General features: G+C 46.6%; 1 protein-coding gene across 9 annotated transcripts in view; it reads right to left on the bottom strand.

The window, feature by feature from the left end:
* DVL1 (dishevelled segment polarity protein 1) overlaps window positions 1-25,154 on the bottom strand; it is a 178,746-nt gene that overhangs the window by 43,535 nt on the left and 110,057 nt on the right. For 7 of the 9 annotated variants that reach the window (XM_050931460.1, XM_050931468.1, XM_050931462.1 and 4 more), the window contains one exon: window positions 10,106-10,199. The exons of the other annotated variants lie outside the window; for them this stretch is intronic. In XM_050931460.1, coding sequence (XP_050787417.1) covers window positions 10,106-10,199 — 94 coding nt within the window. The remainder of the gene's footprint in view (window positions 1-10,105; window positions 10,200-25,154) is intronic. 9 annotated transcript variants of the gene reach the window in all.

The raw sequence follows: 25,154 nt of genomic DNA, 5'->3' as shown, positions 1-25,154 counted from the left end.
AGGTGTTCCCTTTCATGGCCCATATTCTCTTTCTACTCAGTCTTGTGGTGAAATCATAGGGTTGGAAGAAAACAAAGCTCTGGAAAGCAGCTGGGAGCAGGTGAGTGGGCGTCAGGACTCCTGGGTTCTATTCCTGCCTCGGTCAGTGCTTGGCTGACACACCTTGGACAAGTCTCAATCTCTCTGTGCCTCAATTTGTCACATAACATGAGGTGAAGCTGCTTCCCAAGCCATCATGAGATGTTTATAAAGCCGTTGGAGATCCAAGGCAAAAGCCATGGGAGTGCTCAGGGCTTGCAGAGTAAAAATCTTGCCAATTGAGTTTGATGAGCCACTCCCCTCTCCCCGCCCACCGTTCGCACACCGAGAATGGGCCTCTCACTGCTGTTCACTAAACGTTTAATAGCAGGGTGCTGGGGGGCGGGGTTGTTTGCGCCAAGAGTACATGTGAATTTTTAGTGGGAGCAGTGTTTGACAATGCCCCCCCCCCCCCCCAGTGTTAAATGAGCTCTTTCCTTCAGACGGATACAGATGGGAACATAAAAATACTTAACACTCACAGGGGGCTGTCTCTCTCCAAAGGACATTACAAACATGAAATTATTTAAACCCCAATATGCTGCAGGAGGCAGGTGTGTGTTCTCACCATTTGACAGACAGACTGCCCTCGGTTTCCCTGTCTAAGACCACACGGTTACAAAATGCCCTTGCGGGAGCTGTGTGATCTGTTTGACCGCATGGAAGCCTCAGTTAAGACGGCTCTTGATACCTACAGTGATACACGCGGGGCTGAGCTTCTGGGTAGCATCTGATTGGTTCCAGGGGTCTGGTCAGGGGGCGACACCACTTGTGGCAATGTCTCCTATTGTGACTGGGTCTCGGAGGGGAACGTTGCTGCTGCTGCTGCTGTCGTCGCCACCTCTGCTGCTGCTGCCTCTCCTGCCATGGCCCGCTTCCCCCAAAACATTCCAGAAAGGTGGACGTGACCATGTCCCTGCCCACCCCGGGGCCTGTGAAGCAATCCGCAGAATGCACGTGACAGCCGCGCCGTGCAACTCAAGCAACCAAATCCAGAGGCAAAAAATTCTCCAGCTCTGTGCATTAAAAATAACTCTACCCCTGAAAAGAAGGTGGCGTTCAGAGCTCCATCTGGGGCATTAAGCCAATTCTTTGCCTGAAGACTCAGAGATTATGGGGGAGTGGGGGGAAATCTGCACGTTCTTCCTCCATGACATAAATCCCAAGGATGCTTGTGCCCGAAGGGCAGCCAATCTGGTGAGCACTGGATCTTCAAGGGACTGGGGAAACAGAACATAAATCATTTGCATGAGCTTTTTTCACATGGCTGTTCCCTGAGCATGCTTTGCACTCTCTCTTTCATGGATCATCTCTGAAGAGTCCAATCCTTTTACAGACACATTTTTTAATGGGATCCCTAGGAATATATGCTATAGTCCCTCTCTATCCAAATAAGCCACGCATAAGCACAGCTTTGGAATTTGCAGGATTACTTTTTACTCTATACTCAGGCTTCAGGAGATTATGACGATTTGGGGATTATTATTTTTAAATTGTTTCTGATTTTTAATGTATTTTAGAAATACAGTTCGGGCCTAACTACACTGGCTGATTTTTCTATTTTAATATAGCTGTTTAAATTCTTTATTCATTTTGCCTGTATTAATACTACTACTACTAAAACAATAAAAATAGTATCTTTACAGTACACACATGGGGATTCCCTTCTTATCAATTTGTTCAGTTTCACATACACATTAGGATCTAACATGAGCATTGGCAGGTTGCTCAGACAAAATTCTGTCAATTATATTGGTGTAAATCTACAGTGACTCCACTGACTTCTAGTTGACAAAGGATAAAACACACAGACTGCTGTCAGAGATATTGTCCGTTTATAGTGGTGGAGGCATTGCTTACAATGAACAATAGATCAAATTCTGGTCTCACTCCCACCAGTGTAAATCCAGATTAACCTTCAGTGAAGTCAACGGGAGTTTGGAATGTGTAAGGACCACAAAATATAGCCTGACAGACTTTGAGATCCTACAAGTTATGTCCCCAATTCAAGAAGTGACATAGCATGTGCTTAAATACTTCTCATGCTAAGTGTGTCCTTATACCCCATTGACTTCAACGCGTGCTTGAGTTGTTTCCTGAATCAGGACACCTGGGCAAGGTCGCACTTTCATTCAAGGCAAAATAACTATTGACTTCAATGGGAACTTTGCTTGAATAAGATCTACAGGATCAGGTCCTAGAAATCAGTTATTTAATGCCACCTCCCCTGGAGTCAATGTGAAATTAATCATAGAACATCTTCTGTGTGACGGATTTCGAAGATCTTTGTATGTGTTTTATCTCAAGCTACACACCCTGGCGCTACCACCAGGTGCTCCAGCCCAGTGTAAAGAGGCAGTGTTTGCTGAGGAACTGTTTCCATTCAGAAAATTAAGGGCCAACGCATCAGATGAACTTCCTCAGCTCCCAGAGACACCAACTGGAGTTGCAGTGGCTCAGCTCCTTTCAAGCTTTGGCTCTACGCTTATACCCCATTTCAGGGAGGTTTTCATATTCCACGACTGCCTTCTTCGCCGACTGGGTCACTAGGACACAGAGACAGCTACGTCTCCTACCCCGGGGATGACGGGATATTTAAAGAGAGCTTGCAGCTTTGTCACAAATCCCTCCAACTCCTTCTCTTTGCTTGCTTTTCTTTAAATTACCCCTCAGAAGCAGAGCAAAGGAAATTGGGGAGGGGAGTGGAATATAGAGGTGCTAGTTTAACAGAGAAAAATAATGTACATTCTTGGTATCACAATTATTAATAGTAGTATGACAGCACCTAAAGACTCCTATATGGTACTTTACGTGCTCTATATTACTGCGTATGCTAGATTTAAACAGATCTAACACAACTCTAAGAACTGGGATCTTATATCCTCAAACTACTTTTTTCTCCATTTACAGTAAGTAACATTGTCTAGGTTTCTTACCACCCAACACAGTGACTCTACTAGGACATGCAACTTACTGATTTCCATGCGTGCAGCTCACTTCTTTTAATAAAATTAAAAGATTTAAGAAAATACCTATCCCGCTCCCCTCCCACCTCTGCCTTATTTTTCTATTCATATTCCAATGGTTACATTAAAAAACATTTAAACAATTTACAAAAAACTTTTTACCTAAACAATACGTGTTGTTGAAAACTTCCCCATTGTTTTCAAACTATAACATTTTAGCACCTCATATAGCAAGAGACTTTTGGAAATATACTTTCACTTTTGACAAAATCATGGCCTTTGATCAGAAATACTATTTAAATAATCCTTCCCATGGGGTTTGAACAGAGCAGAGGTCAATAACCCTTAACTAGAGAAAGGGACACTATTGTTCTGCAAAGACATCACAACTGAGTTGTTGGTGTTTTGTTTTGTTTTAAAACTATAAAGGATTTTTATGATTAATGTCTTTCAAAGTTTGTACAACACCGAAGCAAGAAAGTGGAGAGCAAGAGAGATCTCTCTCTCACACACACACACACCCCCCCTTCTCTCTCTAAAACCCATCCTACATATTCACGCACCTCCTGAATTTTTCCTCAACAGCACATACCAAAAGCTACTCACTTTAAAGCTCCTTCCAGCAATATGCTCAGTAAGCTGCTATATATACTTACTTTAAAGCACAACTTCAGCTGACTAGACTGGGCAGAAGAAACTTCAGCCTGGGCTTCCTAAGAAATCCTTCTTAAAATGCACAAACACAACCAAACCTCAAAGTGCCTAAAGACACCTGAGCCAGTGGATCAGTGAGACACTACAGTCAGCCGTCACTCTGCCTTCACTGTAGACACAGCTGCATCAGGGAGAGCCAAACCAATGAGGGGGAAGCTATGCAAATGTTCCGGTGATGTACTCTCTTCCCAGGGCCTCTGGCACACACATTGTGGCCCTGATGAATAGTCCTTCAGCGCTGAGTCCCCAAAGGGCAGTGCTGGAAGACAGGTAGACTTCTCTCCAGCAAGCAGCTGACATATGCCGGCCAACAAAGGGGTCTGTTGGGAGAAGGCACGTTCTCCTGATCAAAGCCACAGGCCGTGCGCTGCTTTGACAAGAGGAAAGAAACACCGTGTTTCTACTTTCAATGGCGTAAGGTCGGCACAAAGCACGGCAGCCTAATACGCTTGCAAACAAACATTCTCCTCCACTACCTCTGTACCCCCCACCACCGCGTCTGCGAAGGAAGCTAGAGATAATTCCGCCCATTATCCCTCAGGCTTGTTGAGCCAGAATAAAAGGTGGCAGCAAATGGAATCAGCTCACCAAAGAGGCTGCCGGGACAAAGTTTGCGATATCTTGTGTTAACTCGGCTGAAATCAGACAAATATGAAATGGAAAAACCAAAGGAATTTCTTTGGGGTGCAGAGGGTGGGAAGGGAAGCAGAGGCTCCAACCATTCCTAAAAACAACAGACAGGATAAGCGCTACTTGGCAGCACTGAGATTCCTCCTAAACAAAGAGAAACACCCCCAAGGCCAGTCATATATGGTCTCTTTTGACTCACATGCTTAGTTGTATAGCATGATGTTCCCCATACATAAAGAACACAACAGGTACCAGAGCAGCAGCCGTGTTAGTCTGTATCCGCAAAAAGAACAGGAGTACTTGTGGCACCTTAGAGACTAACAAATTTATTTCAGCATAAGCTTTCATGGGCTACAGCTCACTTCTTCAGATGCACAGACTGGAACACACAGACAGGAGATATTTATACATACAGAGAACATGAAAAGGTGGAAGTAGCCATACCAACAGGAAGAGTCTAATCCATTGAGACGAGCTATCATCAGCAGGAGAAAAAACCTTTTGAAGTGATAATAGAGATGACCCATAAGGTGTGAGGAGAACTTAACATAGGGAAATAGATTCAATTAGTGTAATGACCCAACCATTCTCAGTCTCTGTTTAAGCCTGAGTTAATTGTATCTAATTTGCATATTAATTCGAATTCAGCAGTCTCTCTTTGGAGTCTGTTTTTGAACAGGTACTGTTCAGCCTCGGTGGCTTTCATTGTAGATTAAGGAAAACCACCAAAAAAAAAGGAAAGAACAAAGTTTTTCTGCAAGATTCTCCACTGCCCTGAATTCCCTTCCTGCCCTATCTCCCCATGGAGACGTCAGGCATATGGAAAACTCAGGCAGACTTCTTACCTATCAAGGTGAAGCACACAGAGAAACAGAATCCTGGCTGCACACGTCACCTACACTATTCAGGACTAACAAACCGTCCCCAAAGTTATACTTTGCACATGGATTCTTCCAAGGCACTCAAGTACCATGGCAACGAATGTCATACACAAGCCCACGGGGATGGATCGGTTAGATGGGTAATATACATTATCTGACATGACTTTCTCCATCGCAGAGAGAGGTGAGGGTGGCTGCTTGTTATGCAGCTCTGGGGGCACAACACCTGGAAGGCTGCATTGAGATCTGAGCACTGAAAGACGCTGATGTGACAAAGGCAGGTCAGAGAGGAGCAAAGAGTCTGGGCACTGGAGCGGCTGACTTACGGGGGAAGATGAAAAGAGTTAAATAGGTATACTGCATCCTGTGGCTAACAACCGATATCTATCGCCAGGGCTGAGCCTTTCCTCTGTGCCACGTCCAAGTAGCTAGACTTGGCCCAGAGTAAGGGGCAAAGAGTGGAGGAATCCTCCATCTCAGGCCATGGAGAGGCAGTGGTGCCACTTGGTGCCTTTCATAGGAACTGCCAGAGTATATCACACCCACCGTCCATCTAGTCCAGCGTCCTGTCTCTGGCAGCAGCCGGTACCAGATGCTGCAGAGGCAGGTGTCAGAACACGGCAGTAGCAGAAGTGGGATAACCTGCCCCCTACATTAGCCCTTATCCTCCTCTCTAATAGCTAGAGATTGGCTTAAACTCTGAAGCACGAGCTTTACCATCCCTTCTGAAAAGTCTGTGAGCACTGACTATAGCAACGCCAGCGATTCCCAGCATTTTTTAAATCTTGCTAAGTCCTTGGCCTCAGTGGCTACCCGTGGCAAATTCAGTCATGTCCATTCGACAATACTTAGTTTTGGGTTACTTCTTGACCTTGGCTCAGTTTGAACTGGAGACCCGGAAGCCAAAGGCCCCCCGCTCCCCATTCCCAGCCTCCAGAGCCCATTCCGTCCCTCTGTCGTCACACTTTAGACGCGGCCTGAAAGAGAAGAGCTGCCAAGACTCTCCAGTAGGAAGCAGCAGATCCTGTAAATGTTTGGGCTCCAGTTCTGCAGCATCAGGCTCAGCACTACACAGCTGCTGCATCTGAAGGTGCTAAAAGTCTGCCTTAAGCGCCACCCCCACCAAATGCAAACACAGTATGGTCTCTCCTACCTCCGGCCTTTCATTCCTAACTAAAAACCACCTCCTCTTGGAGAGCTGTTTAATTAACAGCTGCAACCAAGTCTTGCGGCCTGCGGACATTTCGGAGGGAGCAACTGGCAGAAGGGGCGGCTCCGTGGGCAAAAACTACGTCTATCATCGGGTTAGTGCAACTTTGCAATTGCCATGTGCTCAAACGTTCCTACTGCAACAAACAAGGAACCAAGGCATTAAAGAAATGTCCAAATGGTAACTGGTGTCTGTTTAGAACTGAGCATGGAAGTGGAGTCAGGGCGATTATCTGAGCAATGCTGCGAGAAAGCAAATTAAACGTCATTTATCTAATCAATTGCTCACCTGCAGGCGGCTGCCATTCGTTTCCCCAAAAAGCAGAGACTCCAACTGCTTTAATCCACTGCTGATGAGCTGCACTAAAAACAAGAGTCGAGCAGAGAAGGTGCAAAGACACACAGAGGCCACCTTCCCTCCAGTTCCCTCCATGTGAAGAGCCATCAAGAGGTAAGGTGAGGCGTGAATGAAATCCTCTTGAGCTCAGCTGATCCAGAAAGGCTCTTTCACTGGCCCCTTTGGCTGATGCACATGGCTAAGCTACAAGCTGGCAATGCTGAGCTCTGGAAACCTGAGACCCTGAGATAAAGATACATTAGGGGCCAGATCCTCAGCTCAGCTTGACTTCAGTGGAGCTCTGTCAACTTACAGCACCTGACAATCTGCCCCAAGTACATTGATTGAGTCCCATCTTATTAATTTGCTCAGTGGAACATGTACACTCCCAAATCGGCTGCTGGCCTTTTAAAGCTCTATAATCAAAAATAATCATGGACCCATTTAAAATTATTCCACAGACTTTGGGGGCCCAATTTGTCCTAGTACGAAGCAACAACTGCACCCCCAAACCTACACATGATCTCACCTGCCCATACATTTCACGCACAAGGCACAGCTGGCACCCCCAAAAGATCATGGCACTGCGCACGCAGCCAGCTGCAAGTGCCAGCTAGTGCTAAAGAATTAAATACCACCTAGCTCTTATATAGTGACTTTCACAAGTAGGTCTCAAGGGTATTGAAGTCCAATAGGGAAAACACAGAGATCCACCAGTTAGGAATAGGATTTTCAGGAGGTAGGCACCCAATCTTAGGCTCCTTTGAAAAGACCAATCAGAGCCAACAGAGGCCAGAGCATAAAGATTCAGTACAATACTAGTTACTGCATTGCCTAAATAGCAACTGTTAAAACATTTAACAAGCGCACCACATAGCAGACACATTTACTAACATCGACTGTGGTGGAACCAACCGGGGCATTCCTCAGCAGGTTATTATGGTTTATTGTCAGTGCAGCTGCTTCCCTGCTTTGCTATCGTAAAACTGCAAGTGAAGTAAAATGGGGAGTGTAAAAATGCTGCTAATCTAGGTAAACGGGATTGAACCATTGGCTTCACTGGGGGGTGGGTGGCAGGGGAGAAGGGAGAAGGAAAGCAGAGCAGCGAGGCAGGCCTGGCTCATTTTCAGGGGAGGTGATCAAGAGGAGTAACTCATCCGCTAGGTTCTAAGGGTTTGAAGCCTGTTCCATTTGGGGTTGGGGGATTGAAGTGGTTCTGCTAATCAGCTCCGCAGCCCTTGAGAGTCAGAATTCACTTCGTTAAAAGGCAGATTATGTTAAACGGGCAGCTGTGTCTCCAACCAACGGCAGCCTCTTGATCCAGGCGTGCTGGATAGCCGAGCGGTGTGCCTGTTCCCAGACCAGTGTCTGTCTGAAAAAAAATAATTCTGAAGGGAAACAAGGTCAAGTCCGTCGGCCAGGACTAAAGACGGCTCCAGTGCTGAGCCCCGCCCGCAGGTCTTTGATAAAATACCTCTAACCTAACCTTTCTCTAAAGACAAACTCAATGGAAAGTAATTACATAAGAGAGGGGAAACACGAAAAGGCCTGTTCTGTCCTTGCGGGGCATGCTTGCTTCTCCTCCTCAGGCGAGCAGAGTGTGCCCAGCTAAATAGCTAAGAGAGGCTACAGGCCTGGATCTTCTAGGCAATTGTCATCTTCAGATTCCCTTTTGAACTCCCACCCTGGAAACGGAACCATGCAGAGGCCAGATCCTCAGCTAGGACAAAATACCACAGCTCCAGGCACGTCAGTGAGTGATATGGGTTTGCACCAGCTGAGACTCCAGCCCCTGGCTTTTAAAGTCCTCAAGATGGGTCTGCATTGTTAAGTGCCAGGCGTGTTTATGATGCTATGTAGACAAAATAATTATAAGGATGAACCTGTCTGGATAAGTTAAGAACCTCTGATTGTCACCCCCTTCCCAAACCCACGCTGGTAAGGAACCTCTTTTGAGCTCTGTAATCATGTGTTACATTTTTTTCCCTTGGGGCTTGTCATTTTTCAGCAGCCAGCGCACAGCTGGGCTTTGGCTGGGGCTGGAAACGGAACAGTTGAACGGCTGCTCCAGAGGGAGGCTTCCAGCCCGAGTTTGCAGATCAGAGAGGTACTGATCGTTCGGGTAAGCATCCACGCTCCGAGTAACTCCATCGAAACCAAGAACGCCAAGCTTGTCGTTCGTGTATCACTGGTTTACTACAGAACATGCTTCCTGCTGCTATTTATCAGTCACCCCGAGCCCCACCTCCCTCCTATTTGTTGCGTGCTAGTTTTGGCAAAACGATAATGCACGTTTCATCTTCAGGCTTTTACCTGGGGCCTGATTCTCTTTTACACCAAGTCCCCTTTAAAGCTGCTCTATGCTATCAAAGCAGCGTAAAGCGGGGGCAGGTATAATATGCTCCCACGCTAAGCAGGGGTGACAGTAAGTTAAAGGACTTACCGGTACGCCAGAGTCCTGAGCAGGGGCGTGGCCTCAACCGCAAGAGGCAGGGCCTTTAAATCACCTGGTGCTACCAGCTGCAGAGGTGGCTGGGAACCCTGGGACTCAGGGGCGATTTAAAGGGCCTGGGGCTGTGGCCGCCGCTACCACAGCGGAGCTCCGGGCCCTTTAAATCGCTGCTGGAGCCCTGTCGCCACTATCCAGGGCTCCAGCAGCAGGGCTTGGGAGGCCATTTAAAGGGCCCTGTGCTCCAGCTGCTGCAGGGAGCCCCGGGCCCTTTAAATCACCAGCCTGGGGAAGCCAGTCTGGTCCGGCACAGCATACCGGATAGAACCAGCTTATTTTCACCTCTGACGCTCAGACACCGTTACACTGCCAGAGTGGAATAAATGGACTTTGGGTCTTCTCTACACAGGAGGTTTTTCAGTATCCCCTAAGATGTGAATAGCTATAGTTACACCAGTATCTCTTGTGCATATGCATGTCCACAATGCATTTTTTTTCTGGTTTCACTATGTTCCCTGGGAAGGGGTTTAAGCCAAACCAAAAAAAACCCACCACTCTCCAGTGTCCGCATGGGGTTTATACTGGTATAACGCTGCCTGTGTCACTGGGACAGTTTTCCCAGGTAGACAAACCCTAAGTGTAAACAGGAATCCCCTCCCTTTGTCTCAGCCATTCCCAGCGCAAACACATCCTGCCGTTTCTGTCTCCCTTGTACCCAGTACCCATCTGAGAATTCAATGCCTAACCCACTAATGGCCAGGGACTTTCTACCCTCCTTGACCCCGAGCTCCTATTGCTTCATTAGAGGAAGCAGAATCCGTTGAGACGATCAGACAAGAACCTTTCAATCTGTCATGACGATTAGGAGAAGACATTGCTCCGGAGATTAAAGTGCATTCTCCTTGGCTTTCATCAACAGCTGAGAAGGTCTCACCCTGAGGGACAAAAGCACTTCAAAGTGTGGAATCAAACAAGCCTTGAAAGGGGGCAGCGGAGCAGAGGCATCTGCACCAGAAACTTAGAAAGGGTTCTCCATTAGCCCCGTGTAGAACAGCAGGGAGGCCAGGGTGGGCAGAAATCGCAACTAACCCTAAACCTCAGAGAGGAGATGAAAAAGCTCTAGCTATCCAGGGGATCCTCCATCAATTATAGGCAGACACTGAAATCCATTCCAACACATGCCACCTCCCCTCCAGCAGCTGGGTCCAGGCCTGTGAGCACAGGACACAGTCGTTACTGGGCAGGTAAGGGGAGAAGAGGGAGTATTAGTGCCTCATAGCCATGTTGTGCTCCCTGCTTGTCTGTGTGTTGTATGCACCTGCCATCTGTTCTCTTGTGCTTGGACTGGGAGCTCTTCAGGGCAGGGACGGGCTCTGTTTTGCGTTGCACAGCACCTAACACGATGGGGATGTGGCTGCAGCAATACAGACCAATAAAACAAACTCTGACAGACGACGACGAAATCATGGGTTCCCTCCTTCCCTCACAGACAAGCATGCAGCCCAGCCGTGAGAGTAGCCCGTGCAAGACTTTATGCCCCTTTAGACATAAAGCAACTCACGACAGCTGTGAACAAACCCAAGCAGCAGCAAGCTGCCTCCATGTTAAAAATGAAGCAAACCTGAAAACAAACCTACTCGGCAACACGAAGTCCTTGGACATGTGTGACTGATCCAGGAGCGTTACTGCCTCCAGTGTCAATATGGTGAGCATTTGGTTTGGCAAGGGAACATAATCACTTACTCCTAAGAGTTTTTCCTTCAAATAGGAGTAGCCAATACATTTATTTGTCAAAGGAAATGTACCAAGAAACACAATCACTCATGAGCGGTTGCTTCCCCATGCTGAATTAGTCTTAACTTGCCCGGGAAAATGAGTTGGATGCAGGATAATGTAACTTTCCTTTTAATAAACATCCTTTCCCAATGTTACAGCACAAGATTCCTTTCCAATTCGCCTTCTGTACCTTAACAGATTTGCCTACATGGTTCAGTATTTACATGTATCACCTTTCAACTGCAAATGCTAGAGCACTCTGTAAACGTCAATTACATCTCGTACAATATCCCAGGTCAAGTGTCTTTATCCCTCTTTTACGGATGGATAAACTGAAGCCCAGATAAATGAAGGAACATACCCAAAATCACAGAGAAAGTCAGCAGGAGAAAAAGAAGAAGCCAGGAATCCCAACACCCAGCCCTCTGCTTTTAGTGCTAGGCAATATTTCTCAGCAGAGGAACGCTACAGCCACAAATACGTTCTCTGGGTCGGATTTTCAGAGATCCTGAGCATCTGTAGCTCCAAGTGAAATTAACACCTGCAGGTTCCCAGCATCTCTGGAAAAACACACACACACACACACACACACACACCCCACCTGCTATTGTATGTATCTAAATGTGTTAAACTAGCTGACAGATGGTATTTACAAATGAAGACTTTCCTGGTGCCCCTTTTTCCTACTACAGCTGTTCAGTACAGTCCTTAGTACCTCAGAGAGCTTGGGACACTGTTGGTCCTATCCAAGCAAATAGCATTTGAAATAACTACACAAATATTTCCCACATGAATCTATTTGATCTGGATTCTAATTACCCACGGACCAGGCCCGATTTTTGCATGGCGAGCTCTTGAAGAATAAACGAAGCCAGAGATGGTTGGGCGAAGCTCTTCTTTAGAAAACTACGGTTGTTTACGTTTCTGTTACAACTGGCCTGAACAAAAGGCACTGGGAGTACAGATACACTGTTCTCCCCAAGGCTTAAGAACACACATACTGTAGCTGCTACTGGAAATTCGGAACAATCGCTCTTCCCAAACGTTCACAGGGCCTTGAGGGTACATGCCAGGCATCTCCCAAAGCACAGGCAATTGACCCAGCCTTTTTCATCTATCCATACAATGGTTCGTTTCACCGCAGTGCAAACTCAGCACTGAAACAATAGCACCGACACTTGATGGACGCAGACTTGTCAAAAAACGGCAGCAGCTATAAAACATTCTGAACGCCCATGAAAACTTGTCCCTTAATTACCTCCCTAATTAGATGTTCCACAGTCCCTTTTCTCGCTCCTCCTTGGGAAATGGACGTGGGACCTTTGTCCTAGTCAGTGAGGGGTCCCGAGAACATGTGCCAAGCAGACCTCCCACGCTTCTAATCAAGAGCCTGGCTCCCCTCTCATTTAATGGGACTTGGTCAACTTTTCCTAGTATCGAGTACTTTTGTTGCTTTAAGGGGTGGGAGGCAGGAAACAAGGGGAGTCAGAGTTCTCCCCTAGTGACAGCTCCAGCCCATTCAGCCTGTGATTTTATTTGCAGACAAATCCAGAGAGAGATTTGCTACTAATTAGACCAAAAGGTGATCAGGAGAAAGACATTTCCTAATTCATATAAAGCCTCAGTTTGATATAAAGGGGCTCTTGGTTTCCCCACACCAATTATTTCTGTGTCTTTAGCACCCCTTCACTTCTCCTCTGCCACTTTTTTTTTTTGTGGGGGGGGGAAGGGGAGGAAATCACATTCAAAAGGTAACTTTGCATAGGTCCGCTTACAAAGCACATCTTTGTCTGCAGGTTGGCTTTACTGTCTCTTACTCGAGAGACAGATGACATCTACATCAGCACAAATGCGCTCCTCTTTTGTGCTTGATGGGTAACACTCTGGTTTGGGAGCACAACAATCTAAGAATCATGCAATCCCTCTGAGGAGGGCACGCTGCTCTTTGCTTCTCTTTGTTTTCCAGCCATTTTATGACACCTGGAGGATCGGTAGACAGAGATTAGCGTGTGCATCACATTATTTGACATCTGAGGATGTATGTTGCTCACTAATGGGAATTATTCTTTTCAAAATTACTTAACTGAGATTGCACGTTGGGAGGAAGATAAATTGGAAGGTTGGAGACCCCAGAAATCAATGATCTCGTTTCTATGTATCATGCTAGTGCGTGAGTATGGAAAGGGGGTCAATCCCCTCTACAAGCACCTGAATCCTGACCCAAAGCCCACTGAAGTCAACATAAAGCTTCTCCAATTGACTTCACCGGGCACCTAAACACAACCCAGGCAACATCCAATGCTGGGTGCTCTCTCAGGCCCTGATTCAGCAAAGCACTTAACATGCTTAAGGCCTATTGATGTTATTTGGCTTCAAGCACTTGCTTAATGTTAAGCGTGCACTTAGGTGCCTTGCTGAATGGGTCAACAAGCACATTCTACAATGTTCCTTGACCCCACGGAGGCCTGGCTGGCGAGGTTGGGCACGGGCCCGGCTGATGAGAGCTGACTGAAGAATGGATTTTTTCAGTTGAGTGGCCAAACTAAAAAAAAAACCTGAAAAATTCAGTTTGGCACCAAACCAGGAGGGGTGGGTTTTTTGGGTCTCTTGATGAATTAAAGGAAATGAAAAAAAACTTTTGTTCAGGTCAAACAAAACATTTGGAATGTCAACATTTTCCAAACAACATCTGCTAATCGAAGTGTCAGTTCAAATGGACATTTCATTTCAAAATGGTTCCTTTGGACATTTTGTTTGGAAATGACATTTCCAGGGGTGTTCCCCAGTTCTTTTATCCCGACCAACACTATTTGATGAATTTGACCCACATTCACAAAGATGTTCAGAGCCCTGAGGAATGTATTTTTCGGTGAAATTTCTATTCACTGTAAAATCATCTGGCCCAGCTCTATTGCTGACATCCTTTGTTCAAACAAACTGTGATGGAAATTCATCTGACGCACCAGTCAGGCCTGCGGGAAAAACTAGGAGACTGCTCCTTCCAAAGATCACACCTCTTTAAATGCATATCACTTTACGCAATTTAAAAATCAACCCTTTGAAAATTAAGCTGGTTCCCTGGGAGAAATCACTTTCGCCAGCACCGCAATTTCTTTGATAATGATGAAGGATTTGCTTTTTAATCAGAATAGATACAGGCACAATGATGTCTGATGCCATTAATTATTTCTGTGCTATCAAATAGCAACAACATTAATGAGAAGTGTGAGTGTAGCTGGAGGGAGTGGAAAAACCTCACATGTATCATTACCAGAGTCACTCCCTGATTCAGTAAATCACAAACTCCTCTTTACTACAAACCTCTATCATCTCTGCACAATGAATATATCAGGTGATAACCAAATTCTCTTCTAATTCTCAGTTTATGCAAAGCAAGGCTTAACATTTTTCTTGAAAACTCTATGCAAAGTCAGTCATGCACTTATGAGACAATCATTCAGGCAGGGGAGACCCAGTTAAGCTTTTCCATTAAAGTACCAGAAACATTTTGCCTGTCCATTCCTGAAGATTTCCATAAGACTGCACATAGACACAAGAATTCTGCTCCAAAATGTCCGACGAACAAAGTGACTTACTTAGCCTTCTGCAAGGAGCAGGGTACAAAAGAGAAATGAAAACAAACATGAAAATGTTACAGGACCAGGAAACACAATTGGTATTTGAAGCAACGGCAGACAAAAGAGCTGAAAACTCTGGCATGCCCCAGTTGCTTTAGGCAAAGGGCAGAGTTAAGGTTACATGTGAAACCTTAACTTTGACTTTCCCTGACTTTGAAGTATTAAAGCCCCGATCTTACAATGTACTCTGCAAAGACAGTCCCCTTGCAATCACACTGAGCTCCAATTACTTCAATGAGGCACTGCATGGAGCTAACAGTACAATCATGACCTGCTTTAATATTCTCAATGAAGCTTTCTATACACAATTTATATAAAAATACCCAAGCAATTCAACCACAGGCTGTTGGGCTCTATGAAGTGAAATTTTCTGGCCCGTATTATGCAAGAGGCCAGTTTAGATAATCATAGTGGCCCCCTTCTGGCCTTAAAATCTTTTTAACTACCCACACATTAGAAATGAGTGTAAACGCAGTACTATTCTAGTCTCTACAGGTTCTTATATCGTGCTCATCACTGCAGTATCTGAGCACCTTCCAGTAGTGCACTAAGTAATGTGAGTAGCATCGGTCACAGGCTTGCTCTCTCATCCTCTCCCCATGGGAAGGGATAGGGGAAGATGCCTGTGCAAGAGACAATCTTGTTTTGGTAGCATGTTTTTCACATAGGCGCCCACACGCTGCTCTGCATCTATGCTACAGAAGGGTGATTAAAGAATGCACCTGGCACTTGAAGCAAACGGTGGGAAGGTGAGTGAGGGCCCTTAGACACTGGAATGAACTTCCCCAGGGACTCATGCCAGCACCCGTGAAAGCTCTGTCTTGTGCACAGACCTGAGCTATATCCTTATCGTGGAGAGCTCCCTTGTGCCAGCGGAGAAAAACGGCCAACCATGGTTTTCATCCCGGCGCTTTAGGCTCTTTTAAATACGCTGGGCCCAGGCCAGGGACTTGAAATTCTGTGGGAAGCCAGTGTAGAAAACAGAAGGCAAGTCTGATGTGTTCTCAGTAGCCCATGTCGCTGAGGAGACATGCTGCAGCGTTCTGCACTAGTTGGAGTTTCCTAGGGACTGAAGCCTTCATACCCATATATATTGCAGCAGATCCATATTTGATATGTCCTGCATAAGAAGCAGCTTTTTCTCCACATCACACACATCTTGTTCACATTCTGATCTGCTAAAAGGTCATGATTTTATTCAATTTCATGCCTTGGCCAGCCCCATATCCCCACACAGTTTGGAAAAGAAGATAACAGTAAGCTATGGTGGGAAAAGCTACCATTAATGCAGATAGATGTATTATTTAATATCAGAGTGTATGTGTGATGAAGGGGGAATGTTCTTAATGTTTTCTCTGAATATTGTGTAGGTCCCTCAGTTTCCCATACACATTTATCAAGTATCTAGGTGGTGGGAGAAGGGTGTGTGATGCCTGCAGAGCCCTAGAGGACCAGTGTGATGGTGTCTGTGCAGAGAATGGCCGATGCCCTGGCTCCTGGCAATTGATGGCCTGGGCCCCTCCCCTGCAAAGGTGCCGACTGAAGTTGCTGGAGAACAAAGAGATCAGGTGACCTCCTGGCCCGGGAAAGAGACAAAGGCCAGAGGAGGGGCTGGTGAGTTTCAGTTTGGAGCTGGCTGGGGAAATGGAGGGAGGCCAGAACTGGGTCTGGCTCCCTAACACCGCAAGAAGGACCTGACTGAGGGGTCCTGTTTCTTGTACCTACAAGCTGTGTTTTGGACTATGTTCCTGTCGTCTAATAAACCTTCTGTGTTACTGGCTGGCTGGGAGTTACGGTGAATCGCAGGAAGTGGGGGGTGCAGGTCCCTGTCTCCCCCAAACTTTGCGACAGTTTGTTTCCCTTCCAACTGGAGTTTGGCTCTGTTAAGGAATGCAGAATGTGGCCCTTAGATAGGAGAGGGGAAGTAGGGCCATACACTGTGAGGATATCTGTGGCCAGGCTGCTACCAGCACATAGGGGACAGAGCTGGTTAAAATAAATACTGTCCAAAAATACATGAAAATAGCTACTCAGCAAAACAAAAACAAACATTCACAGAAAATTTTCCATCACTGCTAGAAATGTTTCCAGTTTAACAACAAATGTTTGGTTTCACTTTCTGAAAAAACAAAAACACACACACACACACACACACACACACACACACTTTTACTTTTCCTTTTCCAAAAGCCAAAACATTTTCACAGGAAATTCTGAAGAATAAAAACATTTTCAAAAGTTCCCATGAGAAACAACTGATTGAAAAAAAATCAGCTTGAATGTTGGGTAGAATCAAACTGATTAATCCCCAAATGCTTGGATAAGCAGCAACTCCATGGACAAGGGTGTTTAAATAACACACATACATGTTATAACACCTCAGCTCTGTTAGGGGTTGATCCTGAGGAGAAAGGGTTAAGTGGGCTCTGCTGACTCATTTGAGGTATGGGTCTCCTTATCTCACTTGGATATAAAGCAAAACTTGCTCTCTGGTGAGAGGGGATTTAGGGTGTGGGCTGAGCAGATGTGAGAGAGGAACCCCATAGGCAGCTAAACCTGGGGAGAAAGTTTGAGCTGAACTTTGTCATCATATTGCTAATGACTCCATAAGTGGGGTGAGCATTTGACTCTACACAGTACACAGAATGTGTGTTGAAGCAAGTTGGGAAAGGCACCTTCTCATACAGAGTGGGAGAAACTGCAGGTGCTCAGTATAAGTCTATAGTTCTGAATGCTCTCATTCATGGCTATTCTTCACTAGAAAGTAAAGCAAGAAGCCATAAAAACAGTACCACGTCACCAGGCACGTCCCATGGCCTCAGCTGAGGGTTTACCATCCACTTAGATAATGGCCAGCGTCTGTCCACGGATGCGTATGAGCAACTCAACAGCACCGTTTGTATTATCCAGAGTAATCCTGAACTAGAGCGTGCAGCCCAATACACACAAGCAATCCTACCATGACAACACACATAATTACCAAGAGATGTCGTTCATTCACCATCACTTGAGTCTTACAGTTTTCAAATCAGGATGCTCAAATACATTTGTTAGTCTCTAAGGTGCCACAAGTACTTCTGTTCTTTTTGCAGATACAGACTAACACGGCTGAAACCAATCAGGATTGTCTCTGTGTGAGGAACGTGCCCTAATTCAACCACAGGTTGTTGGACTCAAAGGAGGAACTGCTGGATGAAATCCTCGGTCCTGTGTTATGCAGGAGGTCAAGTAAGATGGTTGTTACAGTCTCTGCTGGCCCTAAAATCTATTACATTAATTTTTCTAAGCAGCTCCACAATGATGAACCAGTTTGTGCAAATGGCAGTGGGGATGAAACTGCAAGGAAAGCGATTTCAGCCTCCGAGGGTTTAGAACAAACAAGCTGACCAATAATCAGAGAGGCAGCAGCCCTAGCGGATGAGGCATTGGACTAGGACTCAGGAGACCTTGGCTCTGGTCCCTGTTCTGCTTTGTGATCTTGGGTGAGAACTTTCCCCTCCTTGTTCTCTGTTTTCACTCCCCTCCCCTCCCACAACCTTTGTCTGTCTTGGCTATTCCAAGTGTAAGCTCCTCATCTGTCTCTCACTTCTACGTCCGCATCCAGCACCTAGCACAATGGGGATGGTGGCTGGGGCTCTGTGTGCTACTGGCAAATAAATGGTAAATGCCGACTAGAAAATGTCCGTTTAATTCACCCTCTGCATCCTCCACCCAGAGACTCTCACCCATGTTCTACTGATCCTGCCAGCTTCTGATCAGCTCATTCCCCTCCCCCCCCACAAACACCCGAATGACTAGTCTGTACAAGACCTTTCTTTATTTGAACATTGCACTGAGCTACCTATTATCAAAGCCCATGGCTCAGGAAAGACAGATTATTCTGTAGCGGCTCCATTGTTGTATGGTAGGACAAGGCAGCAGAGATCAGCTCAGGATTCTAATCCTTACGGATGGGAAGAAAAGAAAGGCCACCTGTTATTTACACTGCCTCCCTGGCTGATTTCTGCCATCGTTGCTGTCAGCGAGCATGGGAGCAGAGACACACAGTGCACATGCAAAAACACACCGATGTGCACCCCTTCAACAACCCAAATGGGGCACTCACAAAGTATTATTTATCTTGCAGTAGGGCCTCAAGGCACCAAGTGGGGTCTGGGGCCCCACAGTGCTAGGTGCTGTCCAAACACAGCGAGAGAGTATCCCTGCTCCGAACAGCCAGAGGGTGGGAGAGGGAAATGGAGGCACAGACTAGGGAAGTGTTTCGCCTGAGATCACAGAGCAGGGTGGTGGTGGCAGCTCTCGGCTTAGAGTGCAGATTTCCTGAGTTTTAGGCCAGTGCACTAGGCTGCATCCCCAACTTTTATTGTGGCCAAATTTATGACACTTGAGAACCCTGGACTTCGAAAGGGGTTTCTTCCCCTTGTTCACTTTTCTGCTTTTGCACACACATGAACCCGGTGTATATCTACATAAATACTTTTACTCCATCCCATCTGCCCCACTAATTTCAATGGAAAGTCAACAAAGTGACAGCTGCTGCCTAACGTTTTGCTAGGGATCCTTGAGTTACTGTGCTACACAGTGGCGCTAGGGAAAATTCTGCTGGTGGAGGATCTGCTTATGTCTATTAATTGAATGCAACATAAAACAATCACTGAAGATCCAACAGCACCTATCATTAGGCAAAGTATGATCTTTACATCACGGCCCAATTCCAGCCTGGGTTGTTACACGCTGCCTAGCAGAAATTGCCCTTGCAGGTTCAGCTGCAGGGAAGATTCTTCCAACCTTACTTTTTGCGCTGCTGTTAATGCGCAGTAACACTCTGTGAAGCAGAGATGGCTGCATTTCAGCACTGGGGAAGTGAATCATATTCTTTGAAAATCACTTGGGACTGTTCAGGTTTCATTTCTGGAGAATTGTGGGTTACAGAAAGTGCCTGAGGTGAGTTGCACCTGTCCATTTTGCAGGTGAAAGAGAGCATATTTACCAGTAACTACTGCTGTCGTTTATCATTTTGCATCAATATGGGAACTGACTGAATGTTCACACTGAACAGGGACACAAGGAATGCTCCCTTTTTAGACCAGGTGCACTAAGTCTCTTTGAAGCACGGCTACCTAGAGCATAATTTGCTCTTCAGCAGGATTCAACCTCTCACATGAATACCTAAAGCCAGGGGCACTCTACTAACAGACACACCTTCTCCACTGTGGTTGACTAGATCAGGCAGAGGATGGGGAGAGCCTCAGTGGGTTTGTGACATTACGAACTTTGCAAAAGAACTTTTGGGGAATTCACAAAAATAAAACCTCATCCATGAATCATTTTTTCTTGTCCTGGAAAATTCCAAGAGCTAATCAAATTTAAAATGACAACCAGAGAGGGGTTGCCTAGCTCATGGGTTCTCAACTCAGGGGTTGCAATCCCCCAGAGAGGACAGCAAACAGGTGTCAGGGAGTTTTCCCCACCTTGCCCTTTCCGTAATGCTAAGTGGGAAGATGTCCCAGTCTGGTCCCGGCTAGATGGCAAGGAAGGGCTGGGAGTGGTCTTGGTAGGGAAAAGGTTGGGAACCACTGGCTTAGATAACAGGAACACTACGCTATGTGCTAAAGCCAGAAGAAGGCCCTGAATGCCAGCTTGACAAGAGCGGATGTCCTCCCCATGAAAACCAGTTAGAATTTCCCTCTCCACTTTTCTCCATTACTCACATTCACTCTGGGTGTTTTCCACCTTAATTTACCCTCTGCTCCTGTTTCACCCACTACTCCCAGTGGATTTTCTATTGCTTGCCTTCTTGTTTTGTAGCGGAACAAAAACCCTCTAACACTTGACCTCCTAACCCCACAATGAGAAAGCTTTAGGCAGAAGGAGTTTGCCGTCCCAGTTGGGCCTTACCCTGATGTGCCAGAGGCTGAGAGACTCCCCTGTGTCTCATTAGCACCTTCTCCTGCTATGCATTTGCTTGAAATTAAAAAAAAACAACAAGCCATTCAATTCCTCCCCTTCCTGCAGCACTTGGGGATGCCCCTCCCCCTTTGGCAGGGAAAGGAAATTAATCGTTTTGTTTAAACAAAAGGACGGACTCGGGAACACAAACGGGAGGTGGTGGAATCTCCATCATCGGGGATTTTTAAGAGCAGGTTAGAGAGACACCTGTCAGGGATGGTCTGGATAATACTTAGTCCTGCCGTGAGTGCAGGGGACTGGACAGATGACCTCTCGATTCTATAACGGGGCATTTTTTCAGTGTAGCTTGGTGAGCTGATGGCACTGTCCATGTGCTTAAAACAAGCGGGGCTTTGCACTGCAGTGTAATTAACGCCCCTGGAACAAAGCCAAAAGGTCCTCAGAGCACTAAAGAGGACACTTCCCCCACACCCTAGTGAATTACTGGAGCTGTAATTTTGGTCTCCTTATAACAAGTCTCTACATGGCCAGATCAAAGACTTCGTATATTGCCTTATTCCCATAGCAGCTGAGGAGGGGCTTGGCCATTATTTCACAGTGACGAGGGACACACACAGCTCCTGTCCCTGAATTTGGCTGTGGACCCTAATCCTATTGTCTGTTCCACAGCCGTACGCCCCTCATCCTTTCATTCCAGCAGGCAGAGATGGCCAGAAGGCTCACGGAAAGGATGGCTCTGCTGACACACGAGTTGCGTTGTGAAGGGGCTTCAAAAATCAATCTCACTAATCAGAGGAGAGCTGGATTTTTTTTTTCCAGTGAGACGAATCATTGCAAATTACATTTGCTTTTTAATCTTAATTAAATGCCAGAGAAGAAGCTGTAATGAGCTGACAAGCCCGGATGGTTGCCTTCAATTAGAAATAAGGCACTGTTCTTGTTTGAAGCACATTCCTTCACATCACCAAGGCCTTGTTCATGCATCCAGTGTGCTACAGGGAGCAGAACAGATCACTGTGCAGAACAGCCATTTACATAGCTGGATAAGTGATCTACCATTTGGCAATATCGGCAGAACTAAGACAGGGCTGAAAGGAGGAGTTTCCATGCATAGGGAAAGGTGTGGGCTAGCGGTCAGAACACAGGGCCAGCAGCCAGGAACTTCTGCATTTCAAGCACACACACTCAGCGACGTACACAATTGTCTTAGGCCAGCCAGTGAAGGTTTCATCCTGCTCCCTCTGAAGTACGCCGCAAAACTCACATAGCCTTCAGTGGGGGAGGCTCAGGCCCTCAAATGCCTCACCTCTGTGCCCTCATTAAAACAAGGGTGATCCCTCCAATTTACTTGCCTACTCAGGGTTCTGGGAGGATTAATGAGTAATGAGCTAAGGGAGGTAAAGCCCTGTGAAGATGCGTAAACCCCATTTAAGTGCAAAGGGTTGTTATAGGAAAACTCAGTGTATGAAGTAAACCTCATTAAGTGCAGCGATGGGCCACAGTTGCAAAATTCAAGTCCCACTGCCATCCAAGGTAGGGAATAGTGGGATGCAAGATACGGTGTCAGACCCATCCCTCCATTACCAGGAAAGGATCAGAGATCTAGCCAGACAACCAGAACACCCCCAGTAACATTCGATAGGATGGAAACCCTCATGCATCGGGACATAAGCCAACTCCGACTAGTGGGCAGTTTATTCTTCTAGAATCTTGGGGACCTTCCCCTGAACCAGATGGTGCTGGCCACTGTTGGAGACTAGGAACTGGAGCGGATGGAGCACATCTGATCTGCAGTACAGTTATTCTTTTGTTCCTATGATACCATTCCAGCAAAGGCGACACACTTCATTCTTGTGGATACAGACTAATATGGCTACCTCCTCTGATTCTTATCGGCATTCATTATAAATTCTGCTCCATTATTGGAAAAGTAAATAAAACAGCAGCAGAACTTTCCATTTCTCCACGGGTCCAATCCTGCCTATGCCCTCCTAAAAAATCTGGGGTCCCTGATAAAGAGGTTGCCACGATCAAGAGAAGGAATGCCCAGCAAACTCGGGGCTACTCTGTTTGATCACAAATCTCCCACCTGTGACTTTATGTCAAACAATGGTGACCAATCCAAAAACACCCCCAAAAGGGCTTTGTTTAGCTCCCTACAAATCACAAGCGAAAAAGCGCCGTGTACAAGAACACCTGACAAGATGCATCCCAGCACCTGTTAGACAGGTCAGGATCTATGGATCTCCCAGAGAATGGTGGGAAGCAGAGGTTAGCATCTCTTCTAATTAAAAAGGACACTTTCTCTTTGCAAACTTCAATTCTCACACTAGAAAACAAATGATTGTCATGGCAGCAAATTAATGATACTGAAGGGGAAAGAAGCTAAAGGCTGGAACCATGCAGCAAACACAACAGCCTCACGCAATCTCAGAGGGCCAGGGCTATGCAACTGCGAGGAAAATGTAGCGCTGTTCACATGCGGCGCCCCTAGGGGTACATAAACAGAATATGGAACAGGTGCTGCCTCTGTGTACAGATGGGATAATCTGGATGGCGCAAGACCCAATTCCTTGTTCTGCCTTATTCAACCCTGACTCCAACCCTAACGAGAAGGCTCCAAGGAAAGTGATCAGACTGGACAGATAGTGCCTGCCATCCAGGAGGATCCGAAAGCACCTCACAGCCCAGTGAACACAGTCCATATACACTCACCTCCTCTGAGGCTCAGCTCCACCGCCATGAGGCAGACGCAACACTGCATGGAAGGTCTGTAGAAAAGGAGATCAAGAATACCATCTGCAGCTGAAGTCGCAGCCATCAGCATCTCAGTGTGATCCTGCCGAGTCTGGCAAACTAGAGTAGTGCTGAAACAGGTCAGTACTTGGGTCGGTCAGTTTAGGAAAACCCAGGGTGCTGTAGGAAGCAATTCAGTAGGTAACGCACTTCCCGCCCAATCAGGAGTGAGTCTTTGTCCCAGCATGGCTCCTGGGGGCACTATGCTGCTGACGGTGTGACCTTTCAGATAAAAGCTCAGGTTCTTTCAGCTTAGCAGCCACCAGTGGTTACTAAAGGTCCCGTGGCTTTTCACCACAGCATTACTACCCCTTGTTAAATGCTGATGGGATTCTCAGTACGGGACAAACATGGACCCTTCTGCCCCATGGAGCTTACAATGGACAAGGAAGTCAGACACAGGTAAACAGACTCATCAGGGGTATGTCTACACTGTATCTGGAAACAAGCCTCCCAGTCACCTTTGAGCTGAATTTGTTTTGAGTTCTGAGAGGTACTTGTCTGAATCTGAACCTCCAGGCTTCGAACCCTGTATGGACTGAAGCCCACAAACCAAATAATTTGTCCAGAGCCTCCTAAACCTAAGCCGCCAGCGGCCTCCCAGCTCTTTTCCACTTTCTGACCCAGACATTTAAACAGGCATTGACAAGTCTAGCAAACGTCCCCTCCAGACAGCAGCTGGGAGCCCCGCCAACCTACCTCGGCATGCTGCACAGAGGGGTGTCTATGGGGGAACAGCTCACTGCCGATCACAGAGATCAGGGGAAGGGGAAACATCCTCTGAGCTGAGCAGAGAACAAACATACCCTTTCTCTGCTCCCTCTCCCACTACAGCCTCAGCTGTAATAATAATACACATCTGCCCATGGGAGCCAAGGCCTAAAACACGCGCTCCCCCTACGCTGGGCTAGCAAGTGAGAAAGGGGCATGGATGAATGGAAAAGGCAACAGACATTGAAAACAGACAGGCATGGGCCCCACAGGGTATTTTTAGCTCTTTGGTCAACAGCCCTTAGGGTCTGATCCACCCAGGAGCCAAACAAGCCCTGAAGCTTGCCAGCAGCTTGCAGGATTGAACCTTTGCTGGAAAGGACCTGACTGCATCCAACCCCTCCCACCCTAGCAGGTATCTGCAGTGGAACCAAACAGCTGGAGGGAAAGACAGCACCAGGCATTCACACAGCATGTGACAAGCAAGGGATGGACAGACACACACAGACAGGGAACTACATTTCGACCTAGAGAGCCAGGTGACACTAGGTGGTTTTGGCCAAGTTTCCCTTTGAGATTTGGGATGTGAACCTCAATCTCAAAGCAACACTTGGGAGGCACAATCCACAGGGGCTGAAGCCAGCCAGATCAAGGACAGGAGCTCCAGGCAGAGAGGTTCTGCTGAGTTTCACACAGCTCTGGCTAGAGCAGCAGGCCCTGCATCAGATCAGGGCCAGGTGGGACCCAGATCCAGTCAGACCTCAAATGAGGGGCCCGCCAGGTTAGCAGTAGAGAGCAGCAAACAACAAAGAGAGATTCCAGCGAATTGTCAAACTCCACATACACCTTCTGTTTCTTTGGAGTGGAGCGTCGAGAAGAGACGCAGAGCAGGCGAGTGGGGGTAAAGGAGGCCAAGAGGTCTGTCTCTTAAAACTTCCTTCTTATCGAGTTCAGACTGGCATATTTAATGCAGTCATATCTAAAGAGATTGGGAGGGAGGGAGACAATAAACCAGTTTTAAACACACGTCGCCTTTTAACATTCTTCAAGTAACAACCT

Source organism: Gopherus flavomarginatus, chromosome 21, assembly GCF_025201925.1.
Source record: "Gopherus flavomarginatus isolate rGopFla2 chromosome 21, rGopFla2.mat.asm, whole genome shotgun sequence".
NCBI lineage: Eukaryota > Metazoa > Chordata > Testudines > Testudinidae > Gopherus > Gopherus flavomarginatus.
Note: the sequence above shows the minus strand (reverse complement) of the source record. Positions and strands in the feature narration are given on the sequence as shown.